This window comes from Convolutriloba macropyga, chromosome 2 (assembly GCF_964194025.1).
Source record: "Convolutriloba macropyga chromosome 2, txConMacr16.3, whole genome shotgun sequence".
In the NCBI taxonomy this organism is placed as follows: Eukaryota; Metazoa; Xenacoelomorpha; order Acoela; family Convolutidae; genus Convolutriloba; species Convolutriloba macropyga.
This window is the reverse complement of record NC_134469.1, coordinates 1,938,565-1,953,589: the sequence shown is the minus strand read 5'-3', so window position 1 is coordinate 1,953,589 and position 15,025 is coordinate 1,938,565. Positions and strand designations below refer to the sequence as shown.

At 39.7% G+C, this 15,025-nt stretch overlaps 2 protein-coding genes across 2 annotated transcripts in view; one reads left to right on the top strand and one right to left on the bottom strand.

Annotated features, from left to right (window-relative positions):
• LOC142355630 (ubiquitin-like domain-containing CTD phosphatase 1) overlaps window positions 1–15,025 on the bottom strand; it is a 161,485-nt gene that overhangs the window by 39,461 nt on the left and 106,999 nt on the right. The gene's annotated exons all lie outside the window — the stretch shown is intronic.
• LOC142335557 (uncharacterized) lies at window positions 1,489–2,288 on the top strand. Its single transcript, XM_075384094.1, has 2 exons — window positions 1,489–1,571; window positions 1,778–2,288. The coding sequence occupies exons 1-2, from the start codon at window positions 1,489–1,491 to the stop codon at window positions 2,286–2,288; spliced, it is 594 nt and encodes a 197-aa protein (XP_075240209.1).

Genomic DNA, 15,025 nt, shown 5'->3' with positions numbered 1-15,025 from the left:
AATTTGTAAGGATGCACTTAAGACATTTGAACGTAAATTTGGCCAACTCCAGGCTGTAGTCAGTGCACACTTAGACAAACTCAGCTCTTTTCCACCACTTAAGATGCACAATAGTGATAACATCATAAACTATTCTGCAAAATATTTCAAGTCTAGTTGGGGTCTTTAAATCACTTTCATATGACTCGCACCTTTAGAGCGCCTCGCTCCTTAACACGGCAGTGCAAAAATTGCCGCCCACTATGAACGAGTCTTAGTCAATTTTCACGCTACAAAAGCATTGGGTAAAGCTGACACTCCTTGACATCATTGACTGGTTTAAGCAAAAAACCAAGGCTCATTATTTAATAAAACAAACATCATCAAAGGGAAAAACTGAGGATAACACCAACTCAGTAGTCAAGACCAAATTTGCCTCAAGAACTTTCGCTGCTAATACGCAAACTAAGGGCACTCAGAGACTAACCTCAACATCGGCAGCGCCTCTAGCCCCTCGCTGCATTGTGCGTAAGCGTAACCTGCTGGGAGTGTCTGGTGTTTAAAGAAAAGTCTAGCACTTAGCGAACAGAGGTAGTGGCGGAAGCAAAACTGTGCTTCTCATGTTTCAGAGAAAAGCATATGTTCGTGCAATGCCCAAATCCTAGGAAATGCAGGAAGGACGGATGTAGGAGCTCCCACAATACATTTCTCCATGGAGCTGAGAGGGTTTATCCATCAAAAAATCCTCTTCAGTCAACAAGAACAGTAATTCTAAAGCTGGCGCAAGTCAAAGTAAACCTTCTAGTGTCCAATCATCGAGTAAGACCACAACTTTGTCATCTTTGAGTATTGTGAAAGGCCTCCTTCAGCTGACTGAATTACATTTGCCGAGCTCTTCGGATAAAGATACCACAGCTTTAGTTTTGTGCGATACCGCTTGCATTAACTCTTGGATGTCCAATGATCTTGCAAATAGATTGGTTTGCACGGAACAGCTTTTAAACTAACAATAAATGGTATAAATACCGAGGAGGTTCTAGACACTAAACTAGTTGAACTGTCCATCCGCCCGTTAAAGTACTTTGCTGCCGTCGAGAAGTGCTCGCTTTTCGCTGTTCGCTTGCCTATAGGTTGGGTTCTGAGCGACCCTCTACCGTCGTCTTCAGGTTTAGTCTCGACTTGTTTCAGAGCAAAAATGGAGCAGGATTTTGAACTCGTTAGTCAGGTGAACTCTTGGTACGACATGGAGTCGTACGGCGCACTGAAGCAAGTACACCCACGATCTGCCGCGGATGCACGTACGCTTGATTTTCTTGAAAATACCACGGTGCATATTGGAAAACGGTACGATGTCGGAATGCTATGGGTTGAAGATAACATCAAACTGTCCATAAATTACTTCTCAGCGCTGGTTCAATTAAAATCAATGGAAAAGCGGCTTACGAAAGAACAGCTTTTAAGGGAAAAGTATCCGAATACCATCAAAGAGGAGTTAGACAAGGATCAAAGATGCTCATAAGATGGAAAGCTGCTCGGAACGAGAGTGGTGCCTACCAAAACATCCGGTTGTTAACCTTAACAAGCCAGGCAAGGTTCGTAGGGTACTAAACGAATCAGTTAAATTCCATGGCGCATCTCTTAATAAGTCATTACTCACCGGGCCTGACTTACTATAAAACCTAATCTGTGTGCTCCTACGGTTCAGACAACATCCCTTTGCAGTATCTGCCGACATCGAGGAAATGTTCCTCCAAGTTGTAGTGTTTCCATATGATCAGCCATAATTGCGCTTTTTGAGGCGGGAGGACCCCACATCAAATATTGTGATACACCAGTATACGCGCCACACCTTTGGGGCAAAGAATTCGCCCATCTGCTCCCATCAACGCATGGCAAGTAATAATGCTAAAGAGTGTCCAGAAGCTGCGAAAGCTGTCCTTGAGAACTTGTACATGGACGAATACTTAGACTCAGTAGAATCCCCCGAGAGGGCCCTCATTAGGCCGAAGGAATTGGTACATTTTCTCCATATAGGTGAGTTCAAGCTTACTAAATTTGTAAGCAATATACCAGATCTAATTGATTGGTCTGCTCAATCCACCAAACCGAAAGTCATCGCTTCATCCAAGGAAGAATCAATGCACGTGCTTGGGCTCAAACGGGATCAGAACAACAATACTCTGGTTGTTGGCAAGGGCACTGAAAACACCATCACGAAAAGCTTAACACGGCGATTGGTGTTAAATCTTGTGTCAAAGGGCTACGACCCAATTGGTCTCGTCGCCCGTTTACCCTTAGTGCTCGGTTAATCCTGAAAAACATTTGGCGTGTCAATGGACAAAGTTGGGATGACGAGTTAGCTAAAGACACATTTGACAGATTCCTTGCCTGGTGTGTCGAATTGCCGCAGTTGGCTAAGATCACTATACCAAGAAGTTACTTTTCTGGAACGTTCCAGAGTCTCGATATCCACATGTTTGGTGATAGCTCGCATGATATATTCAGTGCAGTAGGCTTTCTTTGGTAACTTGCACATCTGGGGAGATTATAACAGAGCTGGCGTTTGTCTTGGGCAAGGCCCGTGTTGCACCTATGAAGGCAATGACAGTTCTGAAGTTGGAATTACAAGCTGTTCACCTCGCTGCCCGTTTAAAAAGGGAAATCTGTCGAGCATTAACGGTTACTGTGAAAAAATTATTTTTGTGGAAAGATAAACTCCACCAATAAATACCCAATCTTCATTGCAAATCTTGTTAGTGAAATTCTGAAGAACAACAGCGTTGAACAATGGAGCCACTTCGCTACTTGTGATAATCCGGCAGACGCTGGCACGCGTGGTATGTCCGCTGAAATTTTGCAATTCAGTAGCTGTGTTAGGGTTCCTGACATCTTGAGAACTAAGCAATTCTCTTTCACAGCAAATACTGAAGTCGTTGATAACATCGAGCTCAGCGTTGTAACCAAGGAACAATGTGATTACCCCATCTCAACTTTATCCACATCCGTAACCAAGCCCCTTAAGGAATAAGCATTAATCTAATCCCGTTAGATAAGTTCTGTTCTTATAAAAAACTACTTCGGGTCACCGCATATATGCTCCGTATTTTACCATCCCATGAAAGTTACCGTAACGTAGACAACAGCATAGCGGTCCTTGTTGAGCTTGACGAAGCCGAGCGTCATCTCCAGTACTTGGTTCAAGGAGAGTCCTCTAATACTGAAAAAAAGATCTTCTTGACAACAAATCTGTTAAGAGGAGCAGGCGCATTACTCAGTTCACACCGTTTATTGGGCCCCATGGCCCCATCCGTTCTTCTGGTCGCCTCTGACGGCTAGTGGAAATTGACTTTGACAATAAGCATCCTATCGTGCTGGATGCGCGTCAAACTTTTGTTAAACTGTTCGTGCGGCATACCCATCTGAAGAACCATCATCAGGGCATTGATTACTCACGGTCAAAGGTACAGGAACGTTATGTCATCCTTAAACTACGTTCCACAGTGCGTTCCATCAAATCTAACTGCGTCTTGTGTAGAAAGTTTCGCGCAGCAACCATTCAACCGATCATGGCAGACCTCCCAAAGAAGAGACTCGCATATCAGTTTCCCGCCTTTACCAACATCGGGGTTGATTACTTCGGCTCATTCTACGTCACCGTTCGTCGGAATACGAAAAGAGGTGGGGATTTCTCTTCCCTTGTCTGACTGCTCGTGCTGTCCTTGTTGAAATCGTTCCGTCCATAGACATTAGTTCCTGTGTAATGGGTGTGGTGTGGTTCTTCTCCCGTCGGGGTACGCCCGCTATTATTTGGTCGGATAATGATACGAACTTTATCGGGGCGGAGAAAGAGCTCCGTCAATGTATCTAAAAATGGAATACGATTATCATCGCCGCCGAATCGGACCATAAGGGCATGAAGTGGTGGTTCAATCCACCAAGTGCGCCACACCAAGGTGGCATCTGGGAGTGGCTGGTCCGTAGTGTTAAGAGGGTACTGTACACTACCCTCGGTACACGTCGTCTCACAGATGAGGTGTTGAACACTACCTTTTGTTTGGTTGAATACGCACTAAACGCACGTCACTTAACGCCCGTAAGCGCCAACCGGTCCAACCTAGTCTCAAAAACACCTAATAATTTTCTACTTGGTAACATAGCAACAGGAATTCGGTCAATCGTGGGCGTTGCAGAGTTTGATCATCATAAGCAGTTCAAGCCCTCATGCGCAGTCTCACTCCAATGCAATTCATGCACGTTGGCTCAAGGAGTACGTACCTGCTCTGAACCGTAGATCTAAGTGGCAGACGCCTGCCGAGCAGCACCTCAAGTTCGGTGACTTAGTTTGGATCGTTGAAGAAAGCAACTTTAGGGGCTACTATCCAACTGCTCGGATTGAAGAACTCCGATACGGCTCCGACAGCGTCGCTCGCTCCGCCGTCGTACGCACTTCGTCCGGATCGCTCGTCCGCGCGCTGGTTAAGCTTGTACCAATCCTCCCAACATCTTCTGCGAGGCCAGAGGGTGTTACCGATTAAAAGAAAGGAATACATTATATCATTAGTTAGAGAAATTTTGTGCGTATTACTCCAAAACTTTCGCTTAGATTTTCCGATCTAAATGCAATAAACGTATTATTTCTCAGAAATATCAGAGTCGATTTTCCACTAAGATTAACTTCCAAAATGGCTGAAAAGAGTTCGCTTAGCCCAAAAAATTCGACTTTTTGAACGGATTGGTTTAAATTGGCGAAAGCTCTCCTTGAGAACTTCTACATGGACGATTACTTAAACTCAGTAGAATCCCCTGAGAGGGCCCTCATTAGGCCGAAGGAATTGGTACATCTTCTCCATATAGGTGAGTTCAAGCTTACTAAATTTGTAAGCAATATACCAGATCTAATTGATTAGTCTGCTCAATCCACCAAACCGAAAGTCATCGCTTCATCCAAGGAAGAATCAATGCACGTGCTTGGGCTCAAACGGGATCAGAACAACAATACTCTGGTTGTTGGCAAGGGCACTGAAAACACCATCACGAAAAGCTTAACACGGCGATTGGTGTTAAATCTTGTGTCAAAGGCCTACGACCCAATTGGTCTCGTCGCACCGTTTACCCTTAGTGCTCGGTTAATCCTGAAAAACATTTGGCGTGTCAATGGACAAAGTTGGGATGACGAGTTAGCTAAAGACACATTTGACAGATTCCTTGCCTGGTGTGTCGAATTGCCGCAGTTGGCTAAGATCACTATACCAAGAAGTTACTTTTCTGGAACGTTCCAGAGTCTCGATATCCACATGTTTGGTGATAGCTCGCATGATATATTCAGTGCAGTAGGCTTTCTTTGGTAACTTGCACATCTGGGGAGATTATAACAGAGCTGGCGTTTGTCTTGGGCAAGGCCCATGTTGCACCTATGAAGGCAATGACAGTTCTGAAGTTGGAATTGCAAGCTGTTCACCTCGCTGCCCGTTTAAAAAGGGAAACCTGTCGAGCATTAACGGTTACTGTGAAAAATTTATTTTTGTGGAAAGATAAACTCCACCAATCAATACCCAATCTTCATTGCAAATCTTGTTAGTGAAATTCTGAAGAACAACAGCGTTGACCAATGGAGCCACTTCGCTAATTGTGATAATCCGGCAGATGCTGGCACGCGTGGTATGTCCGCTGAATTTTTGCAACTCAGTAGCTGTGTTAGGGTTCCTGACATCTTGAGAACTAAGCAATTCTCTTTCATAGCAAATACTGAAGTCGTTGATAACATCAAGCTCAGCGTTGTAACCAAGGAACAGTGTGATTACCCCATCTCAACTTTATCCACATCCGTAACCAAGCCCCTTAAGGAATAAGCATTAATCTAATCCCGTTAGATAAGTTCTGTTCTTATAAAAAACTACTTCGGGTCACCGCATATATGCTCCGTATTTTACCATCCCATGAAAGTTACCGTAACGTAGACAACAGCATAGCGGTCCTTGTTGAGCTTGACGAAGCCGAGCGTCATCTCCAGTACTTGGTTCAAGGAGAGTCCTCTGATACTGAAAAAAAGATCTTCTTGACAACAAATCTGTTAAGAGGAGCAGGCGCATTACTCAGTTCACACCGTTAATTGGGCCCCATGGCCTTATCCGTTCTTCTGGTCGCCTCTGACTGCTAGTGGAAATTGACTTTGACAATAAGCATCCTATCGTGCTGGATGCGCGTCAAACTTTTGTTAAACTGTTCGTGCGGCATACCCATCTGAAGAACCATCATCAGGGCATTGATTACTTACGGTCAAAGGTACCGGAACGTTATGTCATCCTTAAACTACGTTCCACAGTGCGTTCCATCAAATCTAGCTGCGTCTTGTGTAGAAAGTTTCGCGCAGCAACCATTCAACCGATCATGGCAGACCTCCCAAAGAAGAGACTCGCATATCAATTTCCCGCCTTTACCAACATCGGGGTTGATTACTTCGGCTCATTCTACGTCACCGTTCGTCGGAATACGAAAAGAGGTGGGGATTTCTCTTCCCTTGTCTGACTGCTCGTGCTGTCCTTGTTGAAGTCGTTCCGTCCATAGACACTAGTTCCTGTTTAATGGGTGTGGAGTGGTTCTTCTCCCGTCGGGGTACGCCCGCTATTATTTCGTCGGATAATGATACGAACTTTATCGGAGCGGAGAAAGAGCTCCGTTAATGTATCTAAAAATGGAATACGATCATCATCGCCGCCGAATTTGAACATAAGGGCATGAAGTGGTGGTTCAATCCACCAAGTGCGCCACACCAAGGTGGCATCTGGGAGTGGCTGGTCCATAGTGTTAAGAGGGTACTGTACACTACCCTCGGTACACGTCGTCTCACAGATGAGGTGTTGAACACTACCTTTTGTTTGGTTGAATACGCACTAAACGCACGTCACTTAACGCCCGTAAGCGCCAACCCGTCCAACCTAGTCTCAAAAACATCTAATAATTTTCTACTTGGTAACATAGCAACAGGAATTCGGTCAATCGTGGGCGTTGCAGAGTTTGATCATCATAAGCAGTTCATGCCCTCATGCGCAGTCTCACTCCAATGCAATTCATGCACGTTGGCTCATGGAGTACGTACCTGCTCTGAACCGTAGATCTAAGTGGCAGACGCCTGCCGAGCAGCACCTCAAGTTCGGTGACTTAGTTTGGATCGTTGAAGAAAGCAACTTTAGGGGCTACTATCCAACTGCTCGGATTGAAGAACTCCGATACGGCTCCGACAGCGTCGCTCGCTCCGCCGTCGTACGCACTTCGTCCGGATCGCTCGTCCGCGCGCTGGTTAAGCTTGTACCAATCCTCCCAACATCTTCTGCGAGGCCAGAGGATGTTACCGAGTAAAAGAAAGGAATACATTATATCATTAGTTAGAGAAATTTTGTGCGTATTACTCCAAAACTTTCGCTTAGATTTTCCGATCTAAATGCAATAAACGTATTATTTCTCAGAAATATCAGAGTCGATTTTCCACTAAGAATAGCTTCCAAAATGGCTGAAAAGATTTCGCTTAGCCCAAAAAATTCGGCTTTTTGAACGGATTGGTTTAAATTGGCGAAAGCTGTCCTTGAGAACTTCCACAAGGACGATTACTTAAACTCAGTAGAATCCCCTGAGAGGGCCCTCATTAGGCCGAAGGAATTGATACATCTTCTCCATATAGGTGAGTTCAAGCTTACTAAATTTGTAAGCAATATACCAGATCTAATTGATTGGTCTGCTCAATCCACCAAACCGAAAGTCATCGCTTCATCCAAGGAAGAATCAATGCACGTGCTAACATATATAATTGCTAACCTATATAATAAGACCTGCTAACATATATAATTAGATTTGTAGCGTTATGCTGATGTGCTTTTGCCTTTGAACAGTACGCGAAAAGAGGACGTTATGATACAGACTGGCTATATAGCGAATTCATAATTGCGATGGATTGTGTTCAGCTATACTTAAAATTTCGTTTTCTAAAAAAAGTAATTGTTTCGTTTCAAACAAAAAAGTGGAATAATACTCTATTGACATATTGAAATTCAAAATGAGATCATCAGACAGCTGTTTTTAGGAATCTCAAAAGATGGTCACGGATTCCATAGGAACCAGTTACAATGATACCTCGTTCTCTTCCGTATAGTTTGGTGACAATGTAAAATGGAAAATTTTTCTTATGAAAATGGAGGTCTTCATAAGAAATATCTTTGAATTGTTTTTGCTCCTTGATTTTTTGCCGGGAAGATACTTTCACTTATTGCGACTCGCCAATCTCCCTCCAGATTAATTTTCTCATTGAAATATGTTTTAATGAAGACACGGTGTTTTGAGGAAAAACATTCGGAGAAGTTGATGAAAAAAAGTGAACCTTGAGTTAATTAATGTTTTGTTGTTTCACTACTGTTGCCTCCAGCTCTAATTCACTAAACTTTCCTTGGACTGGTTCCTGAGATGAGTCAATGAAAAAATAATTAGGGGTTTTTGTTGCAGGTATATCATTTATTACAAAAACTTTTTTGGTAATTGTTTGCTGGTATCAGTTTCTAAAAGGAAGATCTGCTCTTGATACTCAGACAAAGTCCCCAACATCAAACTTTGAACTAGTACTGATGACACGTTAAACTTAATGCTATCAAGTGAAGAACGTTTTTCTAGGTCACTTTATTTGGCGCCAGTGTCGTTACCCTGCTGACTCTAGACTTAAAGTTTTGCACAGAGCTCTGCCGTTGATTACTATACGAGTATGTCCACTTGTCCTCTAAATACTTGAATAACAAATTTTTGAGTGATGGCATATTTCTTTCCGCATATGCCAATTTTTTCTCGCTAAAAATTTTATAACTTCAATTTCATTTTTCTGACAAAGAGTGCTGAAGGGGCCCTTATATTCTGTACCAGCATCTACCCACACCTCTTTAGATTGCTCCATCTTTAAAAATTTCTTGAAGGCATCTGCTGCTGTTGTGGCGTACTTTGAAGTTAAGTTTTGGACAGGCAGATAACGTGAGAGAGAGCCAATATTTGTTCTTTTTTACTAAGTTATCCACGAAATTCAAGTCTAGCAACCAAATTTCTTCTATTTTGCAGGTAATAAATTCCAATTATTTATAAACTTTTTCAAACTTTCCAACGCTTTGAGTGGGCATTTTTTGTTCTCTAGAAATAACTTCACCAGACTTGTTTTCAAGTTCGTGCTTTGTTGTAGATTTTGTACGCTTCCGTATGCTGAGGGACCTTTCGTATATTTCAATTCACGCAATTTTTTCTCATTCGCAGTTTTTCTCCTCTTGCTGAGTTCCGTCTTCCTTTCATGTTTCAAAACCATTTCTGGCGTATGGGGATTGCTCTGTATGTAATTGGATGGTTTCCTTAGGCTTGACCCTTTTTGGCGAAAGAGTTTTCTTATTCTTTGTTGTTTAGCAATTCTTTGAGTTCTTTTCCAGATCAAAACTATAGCCTCACCGTTGATCTCAAAGTCCTCGTTTATGTTTAAACCCTCTAAAATTATGAAAAATCTGGATTATTTAGTTTTTCAGTTGGTTGCTGCAAATCATAGAGAGAAATGGGAACATTTATTTCTGTTGCAGTTCCGTCAAAAATGAAGTTTTTGTTTTCGTCTATAAGATCATTTTTGAAAGGCTTTAACGGATTAATCTATTTTCTCCGTTCTAGTAAATTTTGCTGGCGCTAGCGCGTTAGATTTTTGAAGAAATTTGTCCGCAATTAATTTTGACAACTTAGTAGGACGATTTGTTTCCCTTGTTTGCAAAATCTCTTGGTACTCTTTGTAAGAGTTTTTGTTTGGTCAAATATGGTTCAAATAAAATAATTGAGCAGCGGTATGCTGAACTCTGGTATCATTTAGAGTTTTTGAGGAATGCGGTTGGTTTTTCGTAAACTTATTGTTGTGAATCAAAATAAACTCTTTTTTCTCGTGGTTTCTCCATTGATGACATTTTCTTAAGAGAGAATTCATTTTGTGTCTATACTTCTCTAAGTATCTTTTTTTTCATTCTATTATGACCTAGTAACACAATGTGAAGACATTCACACAAAACCAGTTTAACATCGGTGTCACAAATACGGAAAGGTTTCTTTGACTCTTTTGTTTGAAATGCACCATTTGCTTCAGTATTTATAATTTATTCTCTTTCAATGTTTAAAGGGGTTCTTTGTGCTTTGTCAGATGGAAGGAAGGCTGACTGAGTAATACTTGAACATTATCGTAAATAATCAGAAATTCTAGATCAAGATCGAAAAGCAGTTGCTCAGACGGTTCGTTCGTTGCTTATTAGTAGCAATGTTTTAAAAATTTAACAAGATTTAACTACTTGCCCGAAAACTCAATTTGTTGAATATCAGGGGCTGATTTGAACAAAATAATGTGTGTTGTATTGGAATCTATTGTAAGAGACCGGTTGCTTTGCTGATAAAGATTGTGAGTTACCTAAAATGTTCTTGTGAGGCCCTGCAGTGGCCAATTAACAAATTTTTTGTCAATACAGATTTCTTCGCACAAATCGTTGTTTATCAAAAGACAGTTTTCGAGGTTTTTTTAATAACTCTAAATTGGCATACTTTTGGAAAATAACTCCAAGTTGTTCCTCCATTTTAATGTATGTTTATTGCATTTCCCGGTATTGAGAAAAATGTTATTAAATTTTGCTTAATACGTTTTTTCCCTCGACATTTTGAAAATTGACTCTGTTTTGCCACAACCAGATGGCCCTACAACAGCCATGAAGGCCCTATCTTGCGTAGATTCAATTTTGTTCATAGTCTTAGATTTCATAAAATCTATCCGACTAAAATTGACAATATGGATATCCAAACTGAAGTTTCTTCCAAATTTTGGTCTTTACACGATTAATTTAAAAAAATAAAATGATATTAGCAGTAAGGATCTTTTCCGTTTGTGCCCCCCAGTACGTTATGCTCCCCCAGTTACAGAGCACGTGTCATTACATAGTAAATCATTATGTAAAAATATTGCACGTGCAACTGCGGGTTGCAAATAATATGCACCCACTAAGCTGGGGGGGGCACAAACGGAAAAGATCCAGCAGTAATTAACAAACATTTGCACAAAAATACAACCTCTGACCGTGGAAATTCTGTTTGGTTACAAAATTTCCAAGAAGATTTGCCTACACTTTTTTCAAAACAATTATCTTCTACAACAGCGTCAACTTGATAAACTGTTACTCCCTCCACCTCAAAACAAAATAAAATTTTGTTAAAAAGTATAAATTGGATATCAGATTACATAAAACAACTCATAGCAATCGAACCCAGTTGGGAGGTTTTTCATATTAACCATAAAGCACTCAGACAGTCTCTCAGTTTTAACACAATGAGCAATTTTGTGCACTCTTTCTTGCTTCACCAAGTATTAAATCCCTTTTGGTAGTGAAGGATCGTTTTTGCCTATTTCTTTACCAATCGGGTGGTTCAACATCAGTAAGGGTTTCGGAGGACAGACTCTGGAATGCCGTTTTGGCATTCTGCTTTCTCCACTGAAATATTTTATCTTAAATGAGTGAATGAGCAAATTTCGTCTTTACTCAGCAACACTTCAATTTTTGTCTGTAAAAACTGGTTTCCTGATTATTTGGTTTCGTCTTTGGATATTGAAAGACTCAGATTGCCTTCATGCGTAATCAAGGTACGAAATGCTGGACTCGGGGACATGGGTGCCTCCACTTTTGTCAGATCCTCTCTCATTGGTTAACCAGTTGAAATAGTAAAAATGCTTTTTTGCACAATGTTTGTTGAAATTGTTATTAGCCTTTGACTGATTCTGACAATTTTTTGTGTAAAATAGTTCACAGATATCGAAGGACACTCAAGTGAATTCAGATAAATGATAGAGCATTCAAGCAACTCTGACTAAAAATTAAAGATCAACTCTCCCTTAGCGTAGAATACTGTGCCCGGATTCCGCAAGCCAACTCTTTGAATTATTTGTTTCAGATAAATATACGGAAAAATTCCTCTGTCCTAATCAATACCGTGCAACTGTCTACTCAACCAACAGAAATATTGCATTTGGTGAGCTGTTAACTCGCTATAATTTGTTGGTTGTAAAAATGACACAGTAGAAGTTTTCCTCAGTACAAGGACCAAACTTTTTTACAATAATTTTTTTTCTGTGACGAAATCCTTCACCGTCTCACACAACTGTTTGAATGCTCAGCGTTCTAATAGGTGACAAATAGATGGATGAAAAATTTTTAAATATAGGCAAAATGTTATTGCCAACAAATGCCCACTAAAACAGTTGCTACTTTTTCCACGGAGGCATAAACAAATAACTTCCTGGTTATATATTTCTTATATGAATCCAACTTCCTCATACAAAAAAGCGTGCAAACGTAGAACGTTTAGTTTTTATCTACTGAAAAATTATCTATACCAATAATACCACTATAGGCCTTACTTTTAGCTTTATTTCAAAATCAAACCGTTCAACTTCACTAAAATATTTACACTTAGCCAGAAAATAAATTAACCTTACAATGTTGTTTGGGTATTTTGGCGAAACGGACAAATTAATTGTGTGGACTTTGTGCAAATTGTTTCTGCATACAATCGGTTTTCTGAGACAGATACCTTCCTTTCACTAGTTTGGCTGCATAATAAAATCATTGGAAATATCAGAAAGGTGGTTATTTTTAATTTTGTCGGTTTAACCAGTTCATTAGCAACAGAAAAAATGAAAGTTGATTTAAGAAGCATGTACTTAATTTTGTTCATACATGATTAAAACCCTTTAAAACCCTTTCATAATAAGAAAAGCCATAAACAAAAGCTCCCAGCAAGGGCTAGTCTAGTCTTATCCAGCCCTCTAGTATCTGCACATATACACACAACCAAAACTCAAATACGTCTACACAGAAAGCGAAAAATGCGTTAGATTGTTTCTTATTGATGATAGGAGAGTTTTAAATGCTTTCTAGTAGAATGCAGACGGAACAGCAGACATATGTGAACTGAATTCACATTTTGTTCAAAAGCTTAATAAACACCAGTGTAATAAAACTTTGTGTGAGATTACTGTTGATGTAAATCGGTCCGACATGAAAATGGAACTAATTGCGAGAACACACGTTCAAACTAAGATTTAAACAAGGCATAAAGCTTCAAACAAAATTTGACCTACATAGAGTTCTTCATATTAATGCTGTTAGGTATTTATAAATCATACTTTATTGATTAATTACTCTAGATAAGAAAGTAATAAAACTGCGTGTGCTCACGCAACGCAGCTAGCAAAAAAATTGGAAAAGATTACTATTCTGAGATCACTCAGAATACAAGGAAAGGGGGGTAATAAAACTTTTTGTAGCAGTTATTTAGGTGACCTTTTTACAACACAAACGGATCGAATTGAATAAACACGACTTAAAAAATCTATAACTGATTTCTCATTTTCCTAATTTTGGCTGCAATTTTTTTGAGCCACTCCATGTAGTGGTTACCAAAACTGTTACACGAGTTTAGCTACAGATTCTTTTTTATATTGTTTTACCAAAATTCTGCTACAGCCAAACAAATTACTTCTAATGTCTCCTCTAGCAATCATTCGAAAGGCTGAATCAACCCCTGACAGCAGAACTATTGCCTATGACACGTACAAAAAACAGAATGTTGTTATTGTACAGCAAGAGTATCAGATAGATGAGCGGGTCACACTAAATCACATTGCTGCGTCTTTTGTGGTTTTTGAATTCATTCATTTCTTTTGATTTGAGAAAGGCCTCATGAATCAGGCACAATACTTGCTGGATTTTGTGACGTCTTATGCCAGAGAGTTTGAATTTGACCCGGACACATTAGACAACCAATTACAACAATTTTTTACAATTATGATGTAAAAGAAGTCCCACTGTACGAAAATCATGAACGCCACTGGAGAGACCTTGAAGTGTTCAAAAGCATTTTGAAAATGAAATCAGATATTGATAGCCCAGAAACGTTTAGCGAAACACCAACACTTGCCTTGGGCACTGACAAAATCGCATGTACACCTAACAACAAATCAGTTGATTTTTCGTGTAGCGAGAGCCGTGCGACTCCAACCGTAAGCACGTGCTTTGCACCGAAAAAACGAAAAACCGATCTCAAGAAGGAAAACTAACTCAAACCTCTTCCTTTGTTGATTGAGTTTGTTGTGTGTGAGATTTTCTTCTGTAAGGTTGACTTTAAAGTTTAGTCCACTTCATAATTTAATTTCCAAACAACTTAGTTTATTTCTAGTACTTAACTCTAGGAAAAAAGAACTTCAATTTTTTCGTGTTAGAAGTCTCTATTATCTTAAAAGGAAAAAAGTTTCAGTCACAAATTTCCATTGGGCAAAACACTCTTTAAGTTGTATCAATAAGCCGTATGCAAAATTTACAAAATGCCACTAACTTCGATTTGAATTGAAAAGAAAATGCAATACCAATAAAATTAGTTATGAGGACTTCTAAAACTCAGTTTTATGTTTTCGATTGCACAGATATGCTAAAACTGGAACACAAACTCGAACCTAACCAACATTTATGGGGCCCCACCCGAGGTTTTTTAAACCATATAATGACGTCATACATGAACATTTCAAAGAAATGTTTACAGCAAAATAATTGTGTTAACGGCCTGCAAAATTGCTAAAAACTTGCTTTTTTGTTCCTATTCCTTGATACCTTTCATTCACAATTTCAACACAAAAAATCATTACGAAATTTTACACAAAAAATTTTTCGATTTGAAAGCTTCAATTTCAGTAGACTATTTTTTAAAACTTTTGGTCCCCAAAGTTTTGACTTTTTAACTAAAACAGAAATTAACAAAAGATAACGTACATTCAACACCCAGTTAGTCACTTTTATTTGCTTCATCAAGCTGTTAAATGACATACTTTCTTAAAAACTGTGTTTCAACTACTAAAAATTACTTTAATTCATATTCTTACTCCGAGAAACAACAATTTTTCACTTTTTATCAAAATACGCAAAGATTTGACCAAAAATTAACAAAAAGTAACATGAAAATAACACCCAAT

What these genes read in the sequence shown, in the direction of transcription:
- LOC142335557 (XM_075384094.1), top strand. Translation starts at nt 1,489, where the DNA reads ATGCTCATAAGATGGAAAGCTGCTCGGAACGAGAGTGGTGCCTACCAA. An exon ending in ACCTTAACAAGCCAGGCAAG is followed by an intron (nt 1,572 to 1,777) that starts GTTCGTAGGGTA and finishes GCGCTTTTTGAG; the next exon opens with GCGGGAGGACCCCACATCAA.